This window comes from Lactuca sativa, chromosome 5 (genome assembly GCF_002870075.4).
Source record: "Lactuca sativa cultivar Salinas chromosome 5, Lsat_Salinas_v11, whole genome shotgun sequence".
Taxonomy (NCBI): Eukaryota; Viridiplantae; Streptophyta; class Magnoliopsida; order Asterales; family Asteraceae; genus Lactuca; species Lactuca sativa.
The window spans coordinates 252,026,592-252,039,666 of NC_056627.2; the positions used below are offsets into that span (position 1 = coordinate 252,026,592).

The following is a 13,075-nucleotide window of genomic DNA, read 5'->3' on the forward strand; positions in this document are numbered from 1 at the left end:
TTTTGGGACTTGAAACTCGCGTTTCTGGAAAATATTTCTCTAAAAACAGCTTCGCAAGTTCTGTCCAAGTGGCAATTGAACCGGATGGGAGTTCATACAACCATTCCCTTGCTGAATCTTAGGGATGAGATTTAGAATCGAAAAACCGGACCGGAACCGGAACCGTTAGAACCGGAATATGTAAAACCGTTAGATGGTTTAAAATTTAATAATTGTTAAATTAAGCACAAAATTAATATAAGGGTTGTTTTAAGTATTGAGGTAAAATACCTGGGGTTTTTCTAGGGTTTTCCCTTTAAAAAAACAAAAAGATAGATTAATTGAATTTTTGAAACTTTTACTTATAAACAATATTGCATTAGGTAATCAAAATAGAGATTAGATTACAGTTCGAAAGCAATTTGGCCAGCGAGGAAAGGGCCCGACAATCATACCACCCCGCGGTCGAAAAAGCGTGTTCCCTTCAGATAAGACGCACCAAAGGCCATCCTCGGTCTTCTTCGTTTTCGATGAAAAATAAAGAAAATATCGATCTCCAAAAGCCTTTTTCATCCCCCGCCGCATCTCCTTCCCTTCGTAGAACCTTTCCTTTAATGGTTGGGGGAAGCATTCCCTTATCTGAACTTGGCGGGCATTCTTTTCAGCCCGATTCAAATACAAATAGGAGGTGGGTTTGTTTGGTTTGACCATAGGCTCAAACATTATTTAAAGGGTCCTAGCTACGCCATGAGTTCAATAAAAAAAAAATATGGAAAGGAAAGCATAGGGATGACAAAAGGAGAGGCCTTTCCTACACTGACATAAAAAATAATCTATTTAGTTACTATGCTCGCAATTAAATGATTTTCTCATATCATTATTAGGGGTGGCAAATCGGGTCATCATGTCCCGTTTTTGTCTGATAAGACACGACACAACAAAATTTTATGTAACATGAACACGACACAACACGATGTCATGTTTTTTTAACTAACATGAAAACAAACCGAATAAAAAACGACAAACCACGACATGACATGATAAAAATAACATGAAATAACAATTCATTTATTTAATTAATATTTAATCATACTTAACACGAAAAACACAACAGGCAATTGCTAAATCGTGTCAATTTTATGTCGAATTTTGAACATAAACACGACACAACGTCATGTTTCAGTTTCGTCCCAATTTTATTTCATGTGGTTTAATTTTGTCGTATCGTGTCATCAATTGTCATCCATAATCATTAATCATTACATATCAGATGTTACTTAAGATTTTTCGTTTGCTTCAAGTAAACCAAAAACTAGATAGGGTAAGTTCACTAAAGTTACATCTTCGAAAAGAAAAACAAAACTTATTCACAAAAGTTTTTTGAGGGTATAATAATAAACTAGGTGTGAGACTCATATATTACATGAGTTTATTATATATATATATATATATATATATATATATATATATATATATATATATATATATATATATATATGAAATTTTAACAATTTGAAAAGTTTGAATTTATAAGAAAAATGAGAAAAATTTTGAATTATTAAAATTAATGAGGCTTTAATGTATTGAATACATTACATATATAAAATTCAAAAAATCTATAAAATATCATGTGTCCAAATGAATGAGAAAATGACATATGGCAAAAAGTTTTTTATTTATTAGAAAGGATTACATAACATCAAATGTTTTAACTTAACCAGATCAGATTAGTGTTATAACCTAGCCAAGTTGACTCTTATACTACTTGAAATCTAACATCAAATTCAACTATTCGAAGGTGTTGTATATTTTCCCTTTTATAATACAAAATTATTTTTATACAGATTTTTATTTTGTGAACCAAAACAATTACAAAGGGAGAAATAATTAAAAGCAAGAAAAAGATAGACCAACAGATCATAAGCCCCGTTGAGTTAGTCACAAACGACCATGTGAATGACTATAACTATTCGGCCAAATCAACTTCGGGCATTCAGAATCCATTAGGCTCCACACTTGTCTCAGCCCGTTTGAACCATTTCTGATACAAACCTGATTCAGTTGCTCCGAAACATAACCCGTTTCCGGATCCGCATCTCTGCGTTAAAGGGCCCGGGGACTTTCCTGAACCAGAATCCAAATACATGGATCCATGGCCCAATCACATCGTCTGTTGGTCTTTGATATTTTAAGTTACATAAAACAAACTTATAAGCCGTTTAACAGTTTCCTCTTATTCCGATGTGGGAAATCAAAACTTTATACACAAAAAAAAAGAAGCCAAAACTGTAATAAAAATCAACTTCGATCAGACCCATCAATAACAGCGTCCTTCAAGCTCCCCCCAAGCAACGACAACAAACTACCACCATGGACCCTACCCTCAGGAACCATAACACCATTAGCATCACCTTCCTTATGGTTTGGAGTAAATGACGAAAACGCCCATGTCTTCATAGACGAAGGTACAAGCACTTGAGGCGGAATGAGTTGTCGTCTTTTCGCAGGCCTTTCTAACCAACCGATAGAACTGGATACAACACTGACACCCGACAATGAGTTATTGTCAGATGCAGATGCAGACTTGGCCACGACCCCATGAAAGAGTCGTGGCCCAATACCTCCCTCACTTTCTTGTACCATAGTCCCATGTGCCATACATAAACCACCTTTCCCTCTAGCAAACTTCTGACAATTCCCCTCTCCTCCTCCTCCTACCCACCCGCACCGCCTCCCTCCGCCATGGCCTTTACAGAAATCCGTGCTACCTTGGGCGCACTTGGTGCAATTTTCAAATTTGCACCGCTTCCCGCCACCATGTGTCACACAACAATGAGTCCGGCCACGCGCACTCTTGGTGCACCCCACCACCACGCACCGCTTTCCACCACCGTGCATCACACAAAAATTGGTTCCTCCGTGCACGCTTTTAGGGCAAATCCCGCCACCTTCATACAAACATCTTTTTCCTCCACCGTGGGATTTACAAAGTTGAGTACTACCTTCAGCACCGGTGGTACAACCGGAAAACACACACCGCTTCCCACCGCCATGAGCTTTGCAGTAATTAGTGCTTCCCTGAGCTCCCTTGGTGCACCCTTGGAACCAACACCGCCTGCCGCCGCCATGTGAGATACACAACCCCGGTTGTAATTCAGCGCTCCGGGAACAACCTTCCACCACACACCTCTTTCCGCCACCATGTTTGATGCAGAAGTCCCACTTCCCCCTAGCGGCGTTGCTGCACCCCGTTGGGTGGCGGCACCGCCTCCGGCCGCCATGCGGTATGAAAGATTCTGTTTGACCTGATGCTGTTCCTGTTGAGTAGCCTGAGACAACCGATGATTCAGATGGACAACCATGATCGGATTTTTCTCCATGTTCAGAAAGTTCAAATCTTTGGAGTAAGGTTTTGCTTGTAGTACTACTTATTCTTGGAGCTAGAAGAAGCGATGGAATATAGCCACCTGACTTTTTTGCTGATGTGGCACCCTCGTCAAAAACGGAAATTCCGAAACCATTATTAGCTTCGAAAGATCCACTGTAGTGATTAGAAAATCGATTCAGATGACTCTTTGAAGCATTAGAATTGTAAGAAAGAGAAAGTTCAAGAACTGAATCTTCATCGGCTTGTTTTTTGTTTCGGTTGATTCCAGAAGAACAAGTAGTTGGTGTAGGCCCTAATCCGAGGACCAATGTGGAGCCATGTTTGGGTGTACTCTTCGTATGTTGTTCTCTAGAGTTTACAAAGCTAATGTTACTTCTTGAAGCCAAACGTAAGGTGGTATCACCATAATCATAATTCTTACTTAAGTCATCATTACAAACAAAGGCTGCATTGAGATCGATCTTCAGGTTATTGTAAACCATTTTTCTGAAGGGAGTTTGGGTAAGTAGTAAGAAAATCGATTACTATTTACAACTATAAGCATCTATAGATCAAAATAAACAGAACATGATAACTTTCCACCAAACTAGTGAAGCTACATCCTCCACTCACAAAGCCAGATGTATCTCTCCTATCCATTTGTGTACAAGGAAGTTTGCTCTATCATTCACCTGGAAATAAAAGAAAAGAAAAGATTCTTTAATATCAAGAAGAACAAGAATCAAAAGTCACAAGACATAGAATCTTGTGTACATGTTATGGATTTGAGCTGTTAGGGAATGATAATCCATGGAAAAAGGGGATGATTCATTTCCATTTACATGCAAATTAAGACCTGAAGTCTAGTGTCAAACTCACCGCTGAATAGCATAAAAGTTTTAAACTAAAAAGAAACAGCAACTAAAGCTATAAAAGTATAAAAGATACATCGAACTGATTTTTTCCCCATTACAATCCAAAATCTAAGTTCCATTGCCCCAGATGATATATACGTAAGTTAAAATATATCTCGATCCCATTAACGATTAGAGCAGCAACTAACTTCTAGAAATCGACTTCAAATGACAACATAATTATAGAAACAATATAACAAAAGCATATGAAATCCTGTAAAAAGATGCAAAATCAAGAATCAAGTAATTGCGAAAGCAGCATGTCTTATATCATCGTCTATTGAACTTTTATTAGAAAGAGAGCAATAGAAAATTAGAAATTAACAATAGGTAGTCAAAGAATATACCTCAAATTTTGAGAAATATTAGTCAAGATTAGAACATCTGAGAAGTCATTAAGGAAAACAGAATCCACCGAAGAACGTCAATTGACAGGTATAGAGAGAGCTGATTAGCGATGGGGAAACGGGAAGATGAAGTTTCGAACAAGTAGAATCTTAAATAGGTACCGAAGGGGCGAAGGGTAGAAGGGGCGAACGGGAAAAAAGGAGAGGAATCTTTTTTATAAGGAAATTGTATTTTCGACCCTTGTACTTTCCAAAAAGTGTTAATATAGTCTTTGCAAACCTAAACAGAAGGTTGTACGATTCGGTTCATTCGGTTTGGGACCGAATAGTCGAATACGGATAATCTCGTTAGGTTAGGATTAGGTTAGCTTTCCGTTTATAGATTAATTGTTTTGCAACACAATTTTGTGTTTAATTTTCTTTTTATCTTTATTTTTTGGGTTCAACCACGAATCCAATATGACATTTACAACTTTAAAAAGGAGAAGTGGTCCAAAATAAATCTGACGAATAGACAGAATATAAATGCATATTTTAAAACATTATGAGATATATTTTTCGTACACCTCTTAAAATGTTATAAAATACAAGTAGTAATTTGTGAATGAAAAACATTTGCTCTACAACAATATATTTTAGTTTCCTACAAAATTTAATTTATAATACATTAACTCATTTGGTCTTAATCGTTTAGATGGACTAAGAGCCTGTTTGTTTACATCTTATTTTGGGCTTTTAATCTGAATTTTATCACTTACTGATTCAGATTTGTAATCCCATCTGAAATTAAAAAAGACGCCCTAATCCTTTTGTGTTCGGCTCCTTCAATCGCTTGGCTTCCATCGACATCTCCAGCCATCGATATATCTTCCTCCCTATCGTCATCTCCTGCCGCCGTCTCAACCCACCCTACCGCCCCATCGCAGCCCTCTCAGTCTCGCCATTAACGACTCCAGCAGCAGCAACATCATCAGGTTCGTTTTCTTCTCTTTTCTCCTCCTTTTTTCTCGTTTTTTTTATGTTGCTTCAAATCAGATGCGTTTTCTTCTCCTTTTCTCGTTTTCTTCTTGTTTTTCTTCTATTCCCTCCCTATCGCCATCGTTTTTTTCTGATGTTTTTTTTCTCGTTTTTTCCCCTGTTGTTCTTCAAAATTTGCTATTGTCTTTTGTATGTGAAATTTATAATTGGAAATACCTTCATTGAATTCTAAAATTATGTTGATTGTTGAAATATGAGACTTGATTTCTAGTTGCTGAATTGTGATTTATTTGTGCTGTTATGTGAAATATGTAATGCTGAGATATGTTGTTCATTTGTTGAAAACTTGAAATATGTTGCTGATTTGTGATTGGTTTGTGTTGTTATGTGCTAATTATGTGTTGATTTTGGTTGTTTATGGGTAGATTTTTGCTGTTAGATGCTAATTATGTGTTAATTTTTGTTGATTATGCATTAATACTTGTTGTTAAGTGCTGAATTATATTGTTATATGCTGATTTGTACAATTATGTGCTGATTTGTATTGTTATATGCTGATTTGTTATTGAAATGATACTAGACATGTCACAAAAGAAGCCTAGGATTAGTTGGAAGGTAGAAGCTATTGAAAAAGCTTTTTTGGAAGCATGTTTGGAAGAATTTACAGTTAATGGTAGGGAATGGGGTAGTTTGAAAGCACTCTCTTGGAGGATTGTAGCAGAAAAATTAGCAAAAGAACATAATTTCTTTGTGGACCAAAAGCAAATGAAGAATCGCTACGATTGCTTAAAGTCAAAGTTTTCAGCTTGGTTGAAGTTAAAAAACAAAACCGAGAATGTTTATAATCCCGTAACCAACACCTTTAATCTTTCAGAAGAAGAATGGCAACTAGAAATGAAGGTATTTTGCATTTTTATAATAAAAAATTATTATTAGGCTTTAATAATCTAATATAATAATTTTCAAGCAGTCGAACAAACATGTTGAAAGTTTGAGAAGAGCGTCACTACCCTTCCCCGACCTTTGTAAACAATTGTTTGAAGGCGCGACTACGACAGGCATTCATAGTTGGGGACCAACTTCTACCCTTCCCCGTCCTACTCAAGAATCAAGCCACTATAGTTTGCATGACTTTGATGACATTGATTGCACTCAACAAGAAACTGTAGGTCTCAGTGACGAGTCATCCACTCAATCAAAAAAACAAAAGACTACAGATACGAAGAAAAATTCACTCATGTGTATAGATAAATATTACCTTTGCGATGCTGCATACACCAACACTCGTGGATTTATGACTCCTTACTGCAACACAAGGTATTGGTTAGCTGATTTTCGACGACGACGTGCATTAACTAAGGAAGAAAAATTCAATAATGCACATGCGCAACTCATAAATGTTATTGAACGTGCTTATGGTGTTTTGAAGGCGAGATTCCCAATCCTAAAGCGAATGGCTCCTTTTCCTTTTTCTAGTGCAAAAAGATATAGTCATTGCTTGTTTTGCAGTCCACAATTTCATAAGGAAATGCAATATTCATGATGAGTTATTTATGGCATTCGAGAAGAACAATGGTCAAACACAAGGGGGAGACAATGATGGCCAAAACGTAGACGATATGGAATGGGGTTCACAAGGCAATGAATACATGAATAATTTGCGTGACCAGATTGTGAATCAATTGTGATGAAATTTAAATTTGTAGGATTTTATTTTGATTTTAGTATGATTTTGTGGATTTAAAAATATTTATGTTTGATTTGGATTTGTGTTTAATTTTGATTTATGCTAAAAAATTTGGATTTTATATGGTGTTTATATTTTTTTAATATGTATTTAATAAATTTATTAGGTTATTTTCTAAACAAACATATGAATTCAATAAAAAATAAAACAGAATGGTAAAATGGTCATTTTAATAATTCAGCACAGCAATTCAGATGTCCCAACCAAACAGCATGTTAAATATTCAGCTCTTAAAATTTCAGACCCTATTAGAAATTCAGACCTCTTAAAAATCTAACTCTTAAAAATTCAGATCATTTCAAACAGCCCCTAAAACATTCACTTAACAGACTAGTTATCATAGATTACCATGAATGAAATCATTCGGCCAAAATAAATGGTTCAAATGGAAAATATTTACCCATAACGTTTTAAGATTCAGATAATATCCGGAAAAAAAAAATTAATAAGGCATTTCGAAAAATTATCTTTATCTTACTTTTCTACTTTGGAACTAAAACAACCGACTAAAACCGATGGGTTTACTATGTAAGCCGAACCGAATAACATGAAACCGATTAAATTAAATTCTATTTAGTTTTGTTACAGTCAATATGAAATTATTAAAAAACAAAATAAATAGAAATCGATTAAAACAACCAAATAACACCCCTACTACTAGGGATGAGCGTAGGTGGATACATGCCCTAATTATCTGGAACCAAAATTGAAACCGACGGTTCCTAAAATATTGGAACCAGAAGTCCGGAACCGCAGGTAGCGGTTCCAACACCGGGTACCCGGTTCGTTAAATTTGTTGTATTTTTAAAACTTATAAAAGTATATATATTGTAAACTTACAAGAAAGTTATCAATGATATCACTAAGTAATAAACTCCACTGATTTCATGTATCTTAAATTCATTTTTCGATATAAAAAATTCAAACACTTAAAGTCCATAGTTAAACGAATATTTCTATGAGTTTGAATTTAACTTGAACTTAATAATACATTATGTCTACTATCTACAAATTTCATTTTGAACCTGGATAGTTTAAATTCAAAGTGAAAATTACACATGGACATTTAAAGGTTCAAAACAAATTACTCAGAATTCAAGATTTCATGATACTTGTATAAAGTATGTGATTATGATATATATATATATATATATATATATATATATATATATATATATATATATATATATGTGTGTGTGTGTGTGTGTGTGTGTGTACCGGTTCTGGTGGGTAACCAGCATGTAACAGTTCCATAAAAATGAGAACCGAAACTGAAACCGCTTTAAGCGATTCCGATTCTAGAACTGACGGTTCGAGGCAGTTCCGATTCAGAAAACAGGTAACATGTTCTGTTGCTCATCCATATATGTTAGTAGTGCATAGGGGATTTATTTGTCTTTGTATTATATAAAAAGGGTATTGTCTCGTAGTCTTACACTAAATATGAGAAGATAAATCTTAAAGTGTACATACTAAGTAGGTGTTGTCTATATTTGAGCCACGAACCTCTCTTATATAATTTTGCATTCTTACCACCACTAGGACACTCATTTGATGACGTCTTTGTACTAAAATATGGGACTTATGATAGTTAAAGAGAATAAAAACAATGTTCTTTTGTATGTTAATCGAGTATACACATTTTCTTGAATATATATATATATATATATATATATATATATATATATATATATATATATAGGAGTAGGATCAAATGAGAACACCTAAAAGGTTGAGAACGCGAGAACAGATCTAGACCATCTAAATATTCAAATCTAAGGCTATTATCAGACGGACCATTTATGTAAATTCTGAAAATTATTGGTATTAAAGTGTAACTTTAAATGGTGAAAAGGGTATATTAGTAATTGAATGTTTATTTAATTTTTGTAACTTCTCACACACTGATATCTTTCCTTTTAATTTGTCGTCTCTCTCTCTATACTTAGGGCACGCTTCGTCGCCTCCCTTATCTATACACCACCAGAACATCTAAAAATGTGAAACAGATGAGAGAGTACACGAGGATTCAGAGTGAGATCGAGAAGGAGGAGGGGGAAGCAGCGGTGATGGAGTTATGTTGGCGGCGAACAGTGGCAGACCCCAGCGATGACTTTCGTTCTTCATCGTCTCGATGCAGGTATGTGAGCAAGAGAAAAAATGGCGAGACTCACTTCCTCTTCTTTTCTGATTCGAATCGCAACCCTTTTTCTTCAGAATCAAGTTTTCTTTTTCATTCCCGTCTCTCACCCCGTCTTAATCTTGGTTGCAGGTAGAAATCGAAGAACAGGGAAAAGACAGGAAACTAGGAATTCTTCCTTTTCTCTGCGCGATTTACGTATTACAGTAGAGTGCTGGCTTGGTGGTGGTCGAAAGTGGCGTTTTACAAGTGTCTTAATCTTGGTTGCAGGTAGAAGTCCACATCTTCTCTTGATTTGAGGCTTACAATGTTATATATTGTTTGAATATGTACATGTGCAGTCTTTTTTTCTTGCAAAATCAATGGGAAAACCAAATGTTATGCTGATTTGAACCTCTTCTGTTGTTTATTTTATTGTATGCACCAAAGCTTCGCAATTCTTTTGCTTGAAAATGTTTCTCAGGTATGGTACTTTACTCATTTAAATTGGCTAATAGGGGAAGAAGATAAGTTATGCACATAAGGTGCTCGATGAAATGCCCGAATTCAGAAAAATGGAACTTGAATGCTTGTATTTGTAATCTTATATGAATATAATGTTAGATGTCTCATTTTGCAGTTAATCATCAATGAATACTCCATGACGCTGGTTCGATAGGAGCAAGGCAAGCAACCACAACCAGTATATTTATGTGTGAATCTATGTTTGAATGACTATATTTATTTATGAATAACAGGGTATTCATTTGTGAATATCAGTGTATTTATGTGTGAATGACTATATAATTATACATAATTGTTTCATTAACATTTTTGCAGATACAATGAATAAACATGCATATAGTGGGAGGTGAGAGATTTACCAAATGAAACACCGACACCAAACCTCTTTTGGAAGGAGAAAAAATGTGTTTTATTCATCTATGATTGTAATTGTAGCACTAGTTTTCGTGTCAAAAATATATATATATATTGTAACTTATTCATTTACTATTATAATTATATTCTTATATGAATAGTAATGTGCTTTATTTATTTATATATGAGTACCATTTTAGTTGATTTTATAATCTTTTTTTCGGGTTTTATTCATTTATGATTTTACAAGTGTATTCATAAATACAACTAAGTTAATTCACTTATAATTTACAATTTTATTCATTTTTAAATGTAATGTATAAATCATTATTTATGAAGATATTTTTTTTTAAATAAATGAGGTAACCCGATAAATTATTCATTATCAAATCTTGTTAGTAAAAATAAAAATATAAAACAAATAAACGTTTTTTTAATTCATGTTAAATGATATTTTTATTAATTTATTAATTAAAAGGAAGATTTTAAGTATTCTTAATAAATGGGGAAAAAATTCTCATGATTTTTGGAATTGATTAATTACGTTCCATTTATCCATATTTAATTAAATTGTAAAATGTCTCTAATACCCTTATAAAATAATTGGTCCACAATTGTTCTCGCGTTCTCAACCTATCAGGTGTTCTCATTTGATCATTTCCCTATATATATATATATATATATATATATATATATATAAAGGTTTAGGTTCTATGGAAAACAAAAAAACCTTAAAAATACATAAAAAAATACGTAGAGATCACAAAACTTTTTTTTTATTTTTTTTTTTATAAAAAATCGTAGGTTTTTAAACAAATTCGCTGATTTTTTTTTGAAAAAAAAAGTATTTTTTTTAAATTGATTTTTTATTTTTTTCAGCAAATTTATTAAAAAACCTGCGATTTTTTTTATAAAAAATTAAAAACAAAGTATTTTAATCTCAAAGTATTTTTTTAAGTATTTTTATGATTTTTAGGGTTTTTTTGTTTTCCAAATAACCTTTCCATATATATATATATATATATATATATATATATATATATATATATATATATATATATATATATATATATATATATATATATATATATATATATATATATATATATATATATATATATATATATATATAATCTAGTTTACTTGTTTTTGCAAAAAAAATTGAACGGCCAGTATAATCCGCTGCTATGGTAACACCTAGTTTTATCTATTTTCCGGACGATAGTTGAACCATCAACCACAGAAAGACGTCAACATCCGATCCGATATCGTTGGGATAAGGGTTGCAATTTAGTTATATGGTTAACAAATCTTCCAACCGAAAAATCATCAATCAATATTTATAGTTTGGTTACTACTTTAGTCAATTAACCATTTTAATTGGAAAATACCAATAAGTTTTCATTAATTTTGCGAAGTTCCAAAATAAAGAAGTTTGGAAGAAAAGTTTAAAATAAATATAATGATATTTGAAATTTTATATTAATGTTTTAAAATTGATTTAATAAAAATAGACAACTAAATCCAAAAATGTTTGCTACTTCAATAATCTTCCAACTTTAAACCTTTTTATCGAGCTAATATTGCAAATTGATACGGGGTATCATTTATCATTAGTGGATTAGCCATTTAGTCTTGCTAGATGACATAACTAGTAAATTTAATTTTCTATGGATTTTCTAAACAATGTCATTAACCTTGGCCCGAAAATCAAGATGTATTTTTTGGTTTTGGATATTTTGAACGTCCTAAACAAATAAAGAAAATACAAATATTTTGTTAACAAGATTAAAACATAATTTTTTGAAGGGATAATGACTTAGGAGGGTAATAAGGTTTCCAGTTTGTCCATATTAGGTCACTAAGGTTTTTTTTGTGCGTATTAGACCAATATGGTTGTTATTACCGTTTAGAAATAGTCATTTTACCGGTTAAAACCGGTAAAATGACTATTTCTAAACGGTAATAACAACCATATTGGTCTAATACGCACAAAAAAAACCTTAGTGACCTAATACGGACAAACTGTAAACCTTATTACCCTCCTAAGTCATCCACCTTAATTATTTATAAAACATGCTTACTAATCAATGTGACTGATTTGTTTGACTGAAAATAGTTGCTTCCATTTAAACTTATCTCACAACCCTTCCAGAACTTCTAAGTCCAAAAACTCATATGATTGATGATCTTCATTACATAAATATGCAACATTTTATCAATAACTTCTTTTTTTGTCATTTAAATGTTTACATGAACACATCCATGTGTACAAAAACAATCTCACTTTGATACCTCCCATCAATGTCTACATTTGATAACGAATGGAAATGTAAAACCAATGCATATGATGTCTATTATCAATTATTTATAAAAAGCAAAGTCACAACATGAACTAAGAAACTGAAGTTTCAAAATGAATAAAAAAATCAGCACATAAACAAACACATACAGACTATATATAACACATAAACAGAAGTTTATAAAGCATGAAACTTAATGACAGAAAAAGTAAAAAACTTAAAAGAGACTTTATAGAAAAAAAAAAAAAAAAAAAAAAAGATCACCCTTACTTGCCACAAATGGTTAAAGACATCAACAAGAAGATCAATCTGACCATAGAATCCACATGTTGTTTGATCATGACTTCAGTAGATGAACTACTGAAACGTAAGAGTTGCAATTAAATTCTATTAGCATTTGAAAAGGGAATTAGGGTTCCAGAGAAGGCGACGAAGGGTTAAA

At 33.0% G+C, this 13,075-nt stretch overlaps 1 protein-coding gene across 1 annotated transcript; it reads right to left on the reverse strand.

The window, feature by feature from the left end:
* Positions 1-1,879: 1,879 nt before the first annotated feature.
* On the reverse strand, positions 1,880-4,764 carry LOC111899511 (uncharacterized). Its single transcript, XM_023895343.3, has 2 exons — positions 4,608-4,764; positions 1,880-4,038 (listed from the first exon to the last, which is right to left on the reverse strand). Exon 2 carries the CDS (start codon positions 3,847-3,849, stop codon positions 2,278-2,280), a length of 1,572 nt encoding a protein of 523 aa, XP_023751111.1. The 5' UTR covers positions 3,850-4,038; positions 4,608-4,764; the 3' UTR covers positions 1,880-2,277.
* Between the last annotated feature and the right edge of the window lie 8,311 nt (positions 4,765-13,075).

Bases quoted from the DNA above. Each gene is read 5' to 3' on its own strand.
- LOC111899511 (XM_023895343.3), bottom strand. From the start codon at position 3,849: ATGGTTTACAATAACCTGAAGATCGATCTCAATGCAGCCTTTGTTTGT.